The 14,908-nt window shown below is 37.6% G+C and overlaps 1 protein-coding gene across 1 annotated transcript; it reads left to right on the top strand.

The window, feature by feature from the left end:
* The first annotated feature begins 702 nt into the window (after nt 1–702).
* On the top strand, nt 703–14,727 carry LOC127645014 (excitatory amino acid transporter 5-like). The gene is made up of 12 exons (XM_052128507.1): nt 703–721; nt 1,919–2,169; nt 3,445–3,524; nt 4,329–4,544; nt 6,130–6,172; nt 6,699–6,909; nt 7,918–8,017; nt 8,684–8,917; nt 10,194–10,388; nt 10,499–10,633; nt 11,939–12,056; nt 14,064–14,727. The coding sequence occupies exons 2-12, from the start codon at nt 1,927–1,929 to the stop codon at nt 14,214–14,216; spliced, it is 1,728 nt and encodes a 575-aa protein (XP_051984467.1). The 5' UTR covers nt 703–721; nt 1,919–1,926; the 3' UTR covers nt 14,217–14,727.
* The last annotated feature ends 181 nt before the right edge of the window (nt 14,728–14,908 follow it).

Raw genomic sequence — 14,908 nt, 5'->3', positions numbered from 1 at the left:
CATTAAAAAAAGTATGGTTTTGCAATCATTTTTAAATTAAAATGAGTTCATGTTTAAATAATTAAAGGCAGTATAACAAATGCAAACATGAAATATACATAATTTAAAATGTATATACATCAATCTTTTTATGAGTGAGATTCTGTATTTGCATTACAGTAAAGAGAATTTGGGGGTAACTTGATTTTAATTGTGCAGAAAATAATGTCATAATGCAAAAAAACAACAACCAAAAACAATACTAGATTATTCTTTGTTTTTCATTTGATTTGGGGGGTAAAATGTGACTCCTCCTGAGACTCACCTCTCTATGTATTGTGTGACCCTTAACACTAAGATAATTTACAGTAAATGAAAAGTAGAATATGTTTTTGTTATTATTATTATTCTTTTGTCCCAGAGTGCATCATTTTATGTTGATTGGGCTCTTTAACCACAGAGCCAAAGCATACACCTTCATTTCCTGTACTGGAGTCCTTGCGATGCTGTCTGGTTATTAAATCAATACCTGCTGTACACATTAGAGTTGGAAATGCCTAGAGCACACCAGCAGAAATCCCATTAAGGCATGACGTTCAAACTAATAAGGGGCATGTCCTTCCTCTCTGATTAGCCTCCACCCCATGTGTTCGGAGTAAACACAGTGTAGCCATTAAAAGCTTTCAAAACAAAAGAACATCCTTTGTCCATGTGAGCTAGAAGTGCTGTAGAAAAAGGACAAGTTATGTGAAATGATTGGTTGCCAATGGCTTCTTACCTAAATCTTGTGCTCTACTTCATATTTTGTTTATTTGTTTTGTTTGTTCTGAAGAGTAGTCTATTATACTTATATTATTTTACATATACACTTTACTGCTATGGACTGGCGACCTGTCCAGGGTGTCCCCCGCCTTTCGCCCAATGTTAGCTGGGATGGGCTCCAGCCCCCCGCGACCCTGTACACAGGATAAGCGGTTGACGATGGATGGATGGATGGATGGATGGATATACACTTTACTTATTCAACAGTATATCATCAGGGGGTGGTTAAGTGTCATTTCTAACATCTATATCTCTTGGATTCTTACCAAGGCCTGCCATCCTACAAATATTTTTTATAACTATAACAAATTTAGAGAAAAGGCTTTCACTGAATTGATTGGCTTCAGACAAAGTTCACTTAACTAACTTTTGTCAATAATGGGACAAAAAGAGGAAACTCGTAAAATGTAACCATGGATCTGCCGCTTGTATACGTCAGCACAGTGTGGCTCTGTTAACAATGTCAACATACATGAAATTTGACCTCATAGTAATACATTTTTCATGAAACTCCAGTATTGGTTAATCTAGGTATTAGAGACCAGTGTATTGCTTTGTAATTTTCTATTACAAATATTTTAATATATTTTGTGAATATTGTGTCTTATAAATAACTCAAATGATAGTTGGACGGACCTGTAGCCTTGTGGTTTGTGCATGGTCTCCATGTTGAGTCCATGGTTATATGGGACGCAGGATAGAGTCTGGCCTGTGCCATGTTCTCATCCCGTTCTCTTTCTCAGAATCCTTCAATAATTTTTTGTCTCAACAAAATTAAAAGTGACAAAAGCCCAAAATAATTGTAAATTTTCTTTTTCATAAAAACTATTCTTAATTGGCCATACTGATTAAACATGTTTTCAATACTTCAAAAGTTGTGAAATTGACCCAAACCTGACCTTGGCCTCTAATTTAAGGATTAATGGTTCATGTATCTTTCCATAGTCAATGGTCTCCAAACTCTAGAGAGCAGGTACTTGTAATATCCTTATTCCTGTTAATCCCCTTTGACTGCACTGTTGTGATGGTAGAGGTTAGGAGATATACTTGATTGCTTAATCTGTAGTTAGAAAAGGTTTTCAACGAAAGGCTCTCCCAACACTTCCTGCCCACATAGGTCTAAGTATGGCTGAGACACGAAGTAGCTCGAGACCGGCATCCTCCCAATCCCATTCCCCTCATGTGAGCCCCTGGAGAAACATGGTAGAATATCTGAAGAATCTTCTGAAGAACTCGATATCTAAGAAGATTCGTGAATGGATAAAGGACTACTGCAAAAGGAATGGATTGCTCACCTTGTCTGTGTTGGCTGTGGTATCAGGTTGTGTGGTGGGATTCACACTAAGGAGCTTGAACTTGTCGACACAGGTATGTAACACCTGTAGCTTTGAAAGCGTTGTTTTTCCATTTGTGATTAAAAACTAGCGTTTTGAGTCAGTAGTGGTGTGATAATATGCTGAACATTTAATTGGTACAAAAATAAAAACTTTGTGCTACTTATAAAGATTGACGTTAAACTTAACATTAAGTACAGAGATAATTGTAACTGCATACTTGAAGGACTTTTACAGGTTCAATACAAGTTAAACTCCATCAACAGCATCCATGGCATGCTGTAAATAAATGTAATGATAATAATTTTTACTAGATTCTCAGTTTGCGAAAGCTAAATAAAAATGGGTTTAAAGTTATGTTCAGTACTTACAATAGAAGTCTATGGGGCCAGGCCACCAGGATAAACATTCGAATAGACACTGTTTCAAATGTATAGCCATAAGACTTACGCATTACACATGTTAACATTAGATTTTTGTAATAAAATTGCTTAGTAATCTTCTCTTTGCAAAGTTATTGACAATTTTTCAACTCCTGTCATGACAATGTAAAGCCGGTAAACCTTATAACTTGCTGATGACACGTTTAAGGATACCAGAAAGGGACTGTTTACATAAGAAAAAACCCACAGGAATTACGTCAGTCATGCATAACTGGACGTTCTTTCACCTAGGAATGAACAGTAGTCCCAGTGCAATTAGACCAAATTAATGTATGTGCTTTTAAACCCCTTAGCATTAATTTCCCCATTGATTCAATTATAAGTGCTTTAACATAAACATGATTTTTGGTTTTGTTTGTTGTGATCTTAGCTTGTTTTGAACCTGGAACATTCTTTTAATTTGGTAGATGCTCTTAATGCTCTCTTTACAGACCAAGGTTTAGGTTACAGTGAAGTCATAACCATAGCAACATAATAGAAGTTGCTATTGTTGTAAGACTCCTTCTTGTTATATGACTTTTCCTCTTGAAGCACAATCAAGATACCACAAATTTTCTAGCCATAAGAACTAAGAAGCACATAGACCTTAAACTTTGGAAAAAGACTGGTCTTGGTATGATTACACGAGGAGTTGAGCATCTGGCGTTTGTCGTCCATAAATAAATTTATGTTAGCTTACAGCAAGGTCTGGAGAACTCGGGAGAAACACAGATTACTTAGAAAAGTCAGCCAACTTAATTCCCCATTTTACTTAAATAGTAAATACTGTACAAAAATCACAGTAAATGTATATCTTAGAATGTCCATAAAAATTAAATAACTGATTAGCAAGGTCACTCTAAGTCAGTTTCTAACCTTTTCCCCAGGCAAAAATCTACTTTTCTTTTCCTGGAGAACTTCTCATGAGAATGCTGAAAATGTTGATTCTTCCTCTCATCACATCCAGGTAACTACATAAATGCGAATAATTGTCCAGCCTTGTACCATTTTCATTCAAGATGTGAAAAGTCCTAAGGTCAAGAATATGGCCTGTATTTGGACAAGAATTAACTTAGGGTAAACAATATTTTTGTTTAATAACAGGGGCCTGGGTAGCTCAGTGAGTAAAGATGCTGACTACCACCCCTGAAGTCGTGAGTTTGAATCCAGGGCATGCTGAATGTATCCAGCCAGGTCTCATAAGCATCCAAATTGGCCCGGTTGCTATGGAGTGTAGAGTCACATGGGGTAACCTCCTCATTTACATTTATTCATTTGGTAGACGCTTTTATCCAAAGCGAAGAGTCCTCATGGTCACTAATATGTGGTTCTCACTCTCGGTAGGGCATGTGGTGAGTTGTGCATGGCTGCCGCGGAGAATGGCTTTAAGCCATAACATTAAGACTAGTCTTCACTAGAATTAATGGAAAAGCTAAACCAAAAAATAAAATTGATTTAATTACCAGACAGCACTGCAAGGACTCCAGTACAGGAAATTAAGTTGTATGCTTTGGTAAAAGAGCCCAATCAATATCAAATGATGCACTCTGGGACAAAATAAAAACTGTCAGATGAATTAGGTGTTATAAAACTTTTGGGATAAACTGTAATCATCCATCCATCCATCCATCGTCAACCGCTTATCCTGTGTACAGGGTCGCGGGGGAACTGTAATCAGCCACCATTAAATTAAACAAATGAAGAAAGTCATCTGTATTTAAGTGAGCCTGTGAAACATGAAAATAGTAATAACATTTCTCTTTGCTTACAGTTTAATGTCTGGCTTGTCTGCAATGGACACCAAGGCCAGTGGACGCCTGGGCCTTCTCACCATCACATACTATCTGTGGACTACTTTCATTGCTGTAATTGTTGGAATTATTCTAGTGCTGCTCATTCATCCTGGAACTGGGACTGAGAAAGAAGGGCATAAAGCTGCAGGAAGGCCAGTGATGACATCTGCTGATGCTCTGCTTGATTTGATCAGGTAACCTTATTCAGTTAAAAAGTGTTAACCTTACCTTAGGGATCTATTTCTACATGATTTCACCCATAAAAATGACTATCATTGTTGAAACAAAATGCAGTCAATTTGATTAACATATGAAGCACATTTAATAGGTTACCTGACAAAACATTTTACAGTGTACAATAATATCCAAACTTAACTCTGGATTGTAGAGACTGTAGAAACAGGTAGAGACAGATCACTTGTGCAAAAATAAGTTGGTGAAATTTTAATCATCATTAAGTCCCGCCTTCAGTTAAAAAAGCCAATCACGTTTTTTGCTAAAGGCAGGGATTCGGTCATATGTGCCTTAGCTGGACTCAGGGGTGGACTGGCCATCGAGAGAACCAGGATTTTTTCAGATGGTCCGGCTGGAAAACGGCTGTGATTAGCTGAAATGGGCTGCCACGTTATGCTGAATGGGCCACAAAACGGGGCAGCAATATGCAGAAAAGGACAGCCCCCCAACACACACACAACTTTTGGGCCAGTTTATATGTAAAATCCTGGGCCGATTTCCCTTCCCAGTCCACCCCTGGCTGGAATAACCTGAAAATATAAATTTTTAGCCAGAGTTCTGCTAAAGAAGCACAATTTATGATACTCTTTTGTCATATTTTATAAATATGTAGTAAGTATGTAGTATACAAATGTTACCTTAGCCAACAGTTTCACTTTATTCAAGTAAGTAATACCTTAAAACTTGAAAAAAAGCTGCCTGGGGCTTTACTGAAATGGCCGCTGAGGGGTCTGAATTAGGAATTTTTGTAGCTTAATGTAAAAAAATCTGCAGTTGTCTGTCATCATCTGTATACCTTTAAGCAACATTGAAACATAATTGCTGAACATAGGTTTCAAAAGTCATGTTTTGAATTTTCTTTAACTCAGTAACATTTATAAATGGACCAACTAGTAGTCCCAGGGTGGAGAGGTGCTTAAGAGGGGGAAAAGATTGTGTACAAATCATTGTCAATATGTAATATCATATATTAATTATTGAAAAGCATACAATTCTTAGTTATTTACCATACTGTAAACGTTTAGCTTCAGTTCAAATGATCAGCCTAAGAACAGTTTTAAACTTATGTAACCACTTTTGAAAGGTGCTGCTATCATTAAGGGAGGCTTAAGCTTGCCTTGTGCACAATCCTGTAACTGGACAGAAGGATTGGATTTAGGTATATTTAAAGAGCCAAACAAGAGGATGTGAATGGCACAGCTGTTCTTGAGTGTGAAAGATGATCCTGAGCTCTAGAACAGATTAAATTGTATCCTTCCCAGGTAGCCACCTGTAGAATGGTACATTATAAATAAAGTGTTAGCCATTAGCCTCTTCTCTTCAAGTCCTTAGGCTAAGCTAAATCAGTCTGACTATTTTAGGTAGCAGGCTGTAACCACCTTGCATGACGTGCAAGTAAATTCATTCTGAAAACAACCCTCATTTATGTCTTGTTTTGGCCTCAGAAATACGTTTTCCTATTCTCAGACTAAAGACTCCCTAATTGTGAAGAAGGTAACCATTTTAAATTTGTTACCTTAGACATTGTTTCTGCTTGTCCAACAGGAATATGATCCCATCCAATTTGATTGAGGCCACATTTCAGCAGGTGAGAGAATGCATATAGAATTAAAGGAATTTTTGGGGGGTTTAAAGTCAGAAATGTGAAGCTTGTAATTTTATAAAAGCACTTACATAAATTCTTCTGTTATTTGAGCTGTAAAGTTGTTTAATTTGTCATTTTTACAGTCATTTTAGGGTTTGTGGACATTACATAACCATGGCAACGAAGTTGTAAAATTAGCCATAACATTACAACTTTATTACACTACTATTAAACCACTCTATTAAACTATTGATTATGTCTTGTGACTACTTTTGAAAAAGTTAGTATTTTATAGTAATTTAAAAAGTGGCTCCATTCACTTTCATTGTAAGTGCCTCACTGTAACCCAAATGTTTGCTTTGTTTTAAAGAAAAGGAGGGACAAGTCAAACATTTATTTTGTGGTAATCAATATTATGCCACAAATGCTGATTGAGCTGAACTTGTATAGAACCCGGAATATTCCTTTAATGAATAACATTGTGATTTCTCTTTTGTTAATCTTGTCCATTTCTGCCCTTTTGTTTCAGTATAAGACAGAGCTTGTGCCTAATTTTAAAAACAGTGTGAAATCATCACAAGCCAACTTTGTTTACATCATGCCAGACTATGACAACCCCAGAATGGGTCACCCAGTGTTTCTGGAACTCACCCCTCCACCTGAAATTCACTATAAGATAGTTCCAGGGAAAAGTAATGGGATGAATGTGCTAGGAATCGTCATTTTCTCAGCCACTATGGGTATGTATAAATGTGAATTACACTAGATGTCCAAAATGTATGTGGACACTCAAGCAACATTTTCATACAGTATGTGGTTTCTGAGCAAATCATTTCAGAACCATTAGCATTAATAGGGAGATGTTCCTCCCTGACAGCTTCCACTAAGCCTCAGTGAGGTCAAGCACTGATGTTTGGCAATGGGTTCTAGTTTCCACTTGACTTTGAATTAATCCGAAAGATGTTCAGTGGAGTTCAGGTTTGAGCTTTGTACTGGCCAGTCAAGTTCTTCTACACCAGCCTCAGTTAATAATTTCTATATTGACCTCACTTTGTGCACAGCGGCATTGTCAAGCTGGAACAGTAAAGCGCCCTCCCAAAACTGTTGCCACAACGTTGGAAGCATGCACACAATTCTCTAGAATGTCATAGTATTCCATAACATTAAGATTTGTCTTCACTGGAATTACTGAAATAGCCAAACCCGATAATTAGACTGGAGTGAACTGTAATTCAAAGTCAGCATAATGTGACATTAGGAAATTTCTGAGTGTAACAGCATTTAACAAATTTATCGTAGACTTTTGAGTTTGAACCAGTCTGGCCATTCTCTGTTGACCTCTCTCATCAACAAGGCGTTTCCATCCACAGAACTGCCACTTACTGGATGTTTTCCAGTAAATTCTAGAGACTGTTGCCTGGGAAAATCCCAGGAGATCAGCAGTTACAGAAATACTCAAACCAGCCCATATGGCACCAACAATCATGCCAAGCTCCAAATCACTGAGATCACATTTTTTCCCATTCTGATGGTTGATGTGAACATTAACTTAAGCTCCTGACCAGTATCTGCTGTTACATGAATTGACTGGATCATAGTCTCTACTGTATACGGAAGGCCTGTATAGGGAGGCCTTGAAAAATAAAAGTGCTTGGAGACTTCAAAAGGAAAGTTGTTTTGGAGGCAGATATAATAGACATCTATAAATATCTATATAGGAAGACTTATATTGCTTTTTCGCTCCTTAGGTCTTCTACTTGGTAGAATGGGATCCAGAGGTACTCCCTTAGTGAACGTTTGTCTATGCATCAATGAATGTGTAATGAAGATTATCAATGCTGCTATGTGGTGAGTAAAAGTAAACAATTATCAGTTTTGCCCACAATTAGCATTATACTGGCACTATAAATGTCTAATGTCAAATGCATGATAGAAATGCTCACTTTTAGAGATCTAACATCATGTCAAGAGCAGACAATCGCAAATAAAACAGAACTCCCAACTAGAAACAGTGAGCAATCTATTTAATTCACATCAAAGTACACAGTAATAGTTTAAAGGTAGCTCTTAAGCATACTCATTCATGTAAATTATGTTGGCATTGGAATAGTGCTCGGGTCTAAGAGAGTCAGGAAAACTGAACAGCTGATTTAGTTTTCTAATGCACTTCAAATCCAGTCAGAACACATAAACCCACAATAAGCCATGAAGCAACTTATTAGAAAGAAACACGCTTGTCAAATGTTTGAACACATCTACGCATTCTTAATTATTACCATTTTCCATTTTCGAGGAAGAGTCATCAAAACTAAGAAATAACACAAATGGATGTATAGGAATTACATAATTACCAAAAATGTTAAACAAATCAAAACTATCTTATATTATAGCTTCTTTAAAATATTGATTATGTGATTACAGTTCTGCGTACTCTGGGCATTCAACTGTATAAAAAGAAAACAAGCATTCAGAATTTCAAAAATGTAGGTTTAACACTCCAGTCTCTCTTTACAGGTACTTCCCATTTGGAATTGTATTTCTAGTTGCTGGGAAGATCTTGGACATGCATGATCCTGCGGTTCTTGCAGAGAAGCTGGGGATGTACTTCATAACTGTTCTGGCAGGGCTGTTCGTCCATGGTGTGATTTTGCTACCACTGTTCTTCTTCCTGTTCACCAGGAAAAACCCCTTCACCTACATACGTGGCCTCCTTCAGGCTCTGGTTATCGCATTGGCAACTTCATCCAGGTAAAGAAGACATTTAATTTCAGTAGAAGGCAAATGTCTATTTCAGCAATTAGTGCAATTAAATCACAACAAATAGATGGGTTTTTTTTTATACAAAAGAAAATTACACCCCTTAGACTGTGTTTTTCTTTTGAATTGGCAACAACAGTCTCTAGAGATTCAATAGAATGATGCGAAAAACCAAAAACATCCAGCAAGTGGCAGTTCTGTGGGCGAACACAGCTTGTTAATGACAGAGGTCAGAGGAGAATGGCTAGACTGGTCCAAGCTTACAGGAAGGTGACAGTAATCCAAATAATCACATATTACAACAGTGATATGCAGGAAAGCATTTCTGAATGTACAACACGTCAAACATTGAGGCAGATGGGCTACTGCAGCAGAAGACTCCTCTGGGTACACTACTGTCAGCTAAAAACAGAAAACAGAAGTGGGCACAGGCTCACCAAAACTAGATAGTAGACGATTGGAAAAACATTGACTGGTCTGACAAATCTGGATTTCTGCCGAGGTACACAAATGGGAGGCCTATTGCAGCCTCAGTGTTCTGTTTTTGGCTGACATAAGTGGAACCCAATGTGGTCTTCTGCTGTTGTAGCCCATCTGCCTCAAGGTTTGATATGTTCTGCATTCTGAGATGTTATTCTGCTCACTACAATTGTACAGAGTGGTTATCTGAGTTACCGTAGCCTTTCTGTTAGCTCAAACAAGTCTGGCCATTCTCCATTGACCTCTGTTATCAACAAGGTATTTTCGTCCACAGACCTGCTGATCATTGTTTGTTTTCGCACCATTCTCTATACACACTAAAGACTGTTGCATGTGAAAATTCTAGATCAGCTGTTACTGAAATACTCAAACCAGTCCATCTGGCACAAACAATCATGCCATGGTCTAAAAAACTGAGATCCCATTCTGATGGTTGATGTGAACATTAACTAAATCTCCTGGCCCATATCTGCATGATCTTATACATTACAGTGCTGCCACACGATTGGCTGATTAGATAATTGTATGAATAAGGAGATGTACAGCTTACCTAATAAAGTAGCCAGTGAGTGTAAATTGATTCTTATGAGTGCAATCTCTATCAAATTCTTTTAAATATAACTACACAGTAATACAAAAATCATGGAATTATTGGTGTAATGGTTTGGCAAAACTGTTTTGCTGTTAAATGTTAGACAGTCAGGATGCAACTTTTTAGTTTTCTTCAAACTGCACTGTATAGATACTACATGTGAGACACAATTATTCATAATCCTTTTCTCTCCAGTTCAGCTACTCTGCCCATTACAATGAAGTGTTTGCTGGAAAACTGCCGTGTGGATCGGAAAATAGCTCGATTTGTGCTTCCTGTTGGTGCGACCATCAATATGGATGGCACAGCGCTATATGAGGCAGTGGCAGCCATCTTCATCGCACAGGTCAACGAGTATGAGCTAGACTTTGGACAACTTGTAACAATCAGGTAAAGTATTTCCAAAATGTCTACAAGAATTAAAAATAATGATAATAAGAAAGTTACATGCATCAAGAGATGTGACTGCATGTGACTTGACTTTGACCATCTTTCCTCAGTATCACAGCTACAGCGGCAAGTATTGGTGCAGCTGGAATCCCTCAGGCTGGTCTAGTTACCATGGTTATTGTCCTTACCTCAGTAGGTTTGCCTCCAGATGACATCTCACTTATTGTTGCCATTGATTGGATCCTGTAAGTACAACATAGCCAATGCAATTACAAATTACTTAAAGATACACTATATGGCTAAAAGTACGTCGAAACCATGACACCACATGCATACAGTATGTGCTAGTTCAAACTTTAATTTAAAAATCATTGGCATTAGGGAGTTGGTCCTCCCTAAATACTTCCTCTATTCTGAGAAGGCTTTACATTGAAACTTCATTGATAGGGAGCAAATCCCAACAGCCATCTTCTAAAATACAATGAAGTCATGGCACTGATTTTATAGAATGTCTTTGTGTACACTGTGAATAACATTAAGATTTGTCTGCACTGGAATTTAGCGGCCTTGTCAAATCCATTAATTTATAGAGTGTCCAACATATCTTTGGCCATGTAGTATTCACCGATCAGCCACAATATTAAAACCACGTGCCTAAAATTGTGTAGGTCCCCCTCGTGCCGCAAAAAAAACAGCACCAACCTGCATTTTAGAATAGCATTCTGAGATTATATAATTATGACCACAATTGTAAAGAGTGGTTATCTGAGTTATCGTAGACTTTGTCAGCTTGAACCAGTCTGGCCATTCTCTGTTGACCTCTCTCATCAACATGGCGTTTTTGTCCACAGAACTGCCACTTACAGGATGTTTTTTGTTTTTGGCACCATTCTGAGTAAATTCTAGGGACTGTTGTATGTGAAAATCCTAGGAGATCAGCAGTTACAGAAATACTCAAACCAGCCCATATGGCACCAACAATCATGTCAAGGTCCAAATCACTGAGATCAAATTTTTTCCCATTCCGATGGTTGATGTGAACATTAACTTAAGCTCCTGACCAGTATCTGCATGATTTTATGCACTGCTGCCACAAGATTGGCTGATTAATCGCATGGATGATTATTGGTGCGAGACGTGCTGGGTTTAAGTATTTCTGTAACTGCTGATCTCCTGGGATTTTCACATACAACAGTCTCTAGCATTTACCAGAAATAAGAAACATCCAGTGAGTGGCAGTTCTGCGGATGGAAATGCCTTGTTGAAGAAAGAGGTCAACAGAGAATGTCAAGACTGGTTCGAACTGACAAAGTCTACAGTAACTTAGACAATCACATTGTACAATTAAGGTGAGAAGTATAGCATCTCAGAATGCTATTCTGAGATGTGGGTTGGCACTGTTGTGGCGGCATGACGGGGGCCTACACAATATTAGGCAGGTGGTTTAAATGTTGTGGCTGATCGGTGTATGTACTATTGCTTGTATACCATGACTAAAATAACCTATTGGTTGAGAAAATGAAATATAATTTATCTGCTGCATTCATCAGGGACCGATTTCGAACAATGATCAACGTACTTGGAGATGCTTTAGCAGCAGGAATCATGGCTCACGTGTGCAGAGAGGACTTTCAGAAAGACATCCCATCAACAACCAATACAGAGAGAGTAAGATACAGTTAAAGTCAGAAGTCTTTTTCATCTTTTAACCACTCCACAGATTTAATATTAGCAAACTATTGATTTGGCAAGTTGTTTAGGACATCTACTTTGTGCATGACAATACATTTTTCCAACAATTGTTTTGAAACAGATTATTTAACTTTGAATTGACTATATCACAATCCAGTGGGTCAGAAGTTTAGATACATTAAGTTAACTGTGCCTTTAAGCAGCTTGAAAGATTCCAGAAAATTATGTCAAGCCTTTAGACAATTAGTTTGTGATAGGTGTACTGAATTGGAGGTGTACCTGTGAATGTATTTAAGGCCTTCTTTTAAACTCAGTGCCTCTTTGCTTAACATCATGGGAAAATCAAAAGAAATCATCCAAGACCTCAAAAAAAAATTGTGGACCCTCCATAAATCAGATTCATCCTTGGGAACAATTTCCAAATGCCTGAAGATACCACGTTCATCTGTACAAACAATAGTATGCAAGTATAAACACCATGAAACGACGCAGCCATCATACCACTCAGGAAGGAGATGCATTCTGTCTCCTAGAAATGAACGTTGTTTGGTGCGGAGAGTGCAAATCAATCCCAGAGCAGTAAAGGACCTTGTGAAGATGCTGGTGGACACAGGTAGACAAGTATCTATATCCACAGTAAAACAACTCCTATATCGACATAACCTGAAAGGCTGCTCAGCAAGGAATACCAAAACCGCTCCAAAACCAGCATTAAAAAAAAAACAGACTCAGTTTGCAAGTGCACATGGGGACAAAGATCTTACATTTTGCAGAAATGTCCTCTGGTCTAATGTACTTTAACTGTTTGGCCATAATGACCATCGTTATGTTTGGAGGAAAAAGGGTGAGGCTTGCAAGCCGAAGAACACCAGCCCTACCGTGAAGCATGGGGGTGGCAGCATCATGTTGTGGGGGTGCTTTGCTGCAGGAGGGATTGGTGGAGGAAAATAAAATTATGTGGATATATTGAATCAGCATCTCAAGACATCAGCCAGGAAGTTAAAGCTCAGTCGCAAATGGACAATGACACAAAGCATACCTCCAAAGTTGTCTCAAAATGGCTTAAGGACAACAAAGTCAAGGTACTGTAGTGGCCATCACAAAGCCCTCACCTCAATCCAATAGAAAATTTGTGGGCAGAACTGAAAATGCATGTGCAAGCAAGGAGGCCTACAAACCTGACTCTGTCACACCAGTTCTGTCTGGAGGAATGGGCCAAAATTCCAGCAACTTATTGTGAGAAGCTTGTAGAAGGCTACCCAAAACGTTTGACCCAACTGAGACCATTTAAAAGCAATGCTCTCAAATACTAACAAAGTGTATGTAAACTGGGAATGTGGTGACAGAAATAAATAATTCTCTCTACTATTATTCTAACATTTCAGATTCTTAAAATAGTGATCCTAACTGACCTAAGACATGGACTGTTTTCTACGATTAGACATCAGGAATTGTGAAAACTGAGTTTAAATGTATTTGGCTAAGGCGTATGTAAACTTCTGACTTCAACTATATATCCACCGTGTGCTGTCATTTACATAAGTCTCATTTTACGCAAGCAGAAAAGCAAGTGTTGCTTACGTATTACAGTATCAGTGCTCTAATGGTTTAACGTTTTGAACAGTATCAGTGCTCAGCGTTTTGAACAACTTGATATCGAAACCACTGTAGTCCTTATGTAGCAACTTATTTGGTTTTAAAATTCTAATTTTAGACATGCCAGTGTGTAATTAATGTGATAGAAAAAAAAAAAAAAAAGAAAAAAAAACAGGAAAATCTCAAGTAATGGTAACCACAGATTTACCCAGACCTTATTTAACACATAAATCGAAAACCGCTATTCTAAACACCCATTAGAAATTCCCAAAGGAACCAATGGATCGTAAATACGAATTCTCTTCCAAGTTATGAACAGCTCTATAATACTAATGCATCAAAACAGTCATTTTGATTGCGTTGTAATAGGTGTGTTGTATCTTGCAGAGAAATACTGCGATTTCCTTTGGAAACCAAAGTGTGCAGAGTTTTCCAACATCCGAGGTTCCACTACTGGCCAACAGGGACTACATATTAGAGGTTGTTGGGGATAAGGTGATTGAGAGGCCACCTGCATGTTACAACCTCTGCCAAGTCTAACCAGCGATACCAAGCAAGCAAGAACAGAATTTGCCTTGACCTCACGAAAACCATCCTCCTTTTTTATATATGCCATTCTGTGTTTTTACATCAGAGATGTTACTCTCAATTCAACAGTTGCCTTCTGTGAACTTGTAAAATGAAGAAATTGTGGCTCTTTTCTCAAATAACTCTCATATTTAGATTTTTATTTTATTTTATTCATTATCTAGAATTGCCTTAAAAATACAATTTATCACAGTGATATTGATAAACCATAATAAAACAATATCTAATCATGCAACAAATTAATTGACTGTCATCAGTTCCAGTATTACAAAGCCAGGGCAGTGAATATTATATCATCAGTTGCCTTGTTTTTGTAATCTACATACACAGCATCAACACTGCTGTAATAGCCATTTAAACATGATTCGTTGTCTTTGCATTACTTAAATATTTCAGAATGCACAATCACTTCAACTTAAATTAAGATGGCAAATTATGTTTGTACACTGTAATTATGAATTCTTGATTTTCTTAATAAAAACCTGAAAATATTTACCTAGTCATCTGACTTATACTGTACAAGAAACAAAGATCTAGAACTAAGAAATTACTAGCTGATAGGCTTGTTTTGCAATATACACCTTCTATAATCATAATCAGAGATAAGAAAATAGTTGTTAATCATAATCAGAGATAAGAAAATA

The sequence above is a fragment of the Xyrauchen texanus genome, chromosome 6 (genome assembly GCF_025860055.1).
Source record: "Xyrauchen texanus isolate HMW12.3.18 chromosome 6, RBS_HiC_50CHRs, whole genome shotgun sequence".
Taxonomy (NCBI): Eukaryota; Metazoa; Chordata; class Actinopteri; order Cypriniformes; family Catostomidae; genus Xyrauchen; species Xyrauchen texanus.
Note: the sequence above shows the minus strand (reverse complement) of the source record. Positions and strands in the feature narration are given on the sequence as shown.

What these genes read in the sequence shown, in the direction of transcription:
- LOC127645014 (XM_052128507.1), top strand. Translation starts at nt 1,927, where the DNA reads ATGGCTGAGACACGAAGTAGCTCGAGACCGGCATCCTCCCAATCCCAT. An exon ending in CATTTTCTCAGCCACTATGG is followed by an intron (nt 6,910 to 7,917) that starts GTATGTATAAAT and finishes TTCGCTCCTTAG; the next exon opens with GTCTTCTACTTGGTAGAATG. An exon ending in GCATTGGCAACTTCATCCAG is followed by an intron (nt 8,918 to 10,193) that starts GTAAAGAAGACA and finishes TTTTCTCTCCAG; the next exon opens with TTCAGCTACTCTGCCCATTA.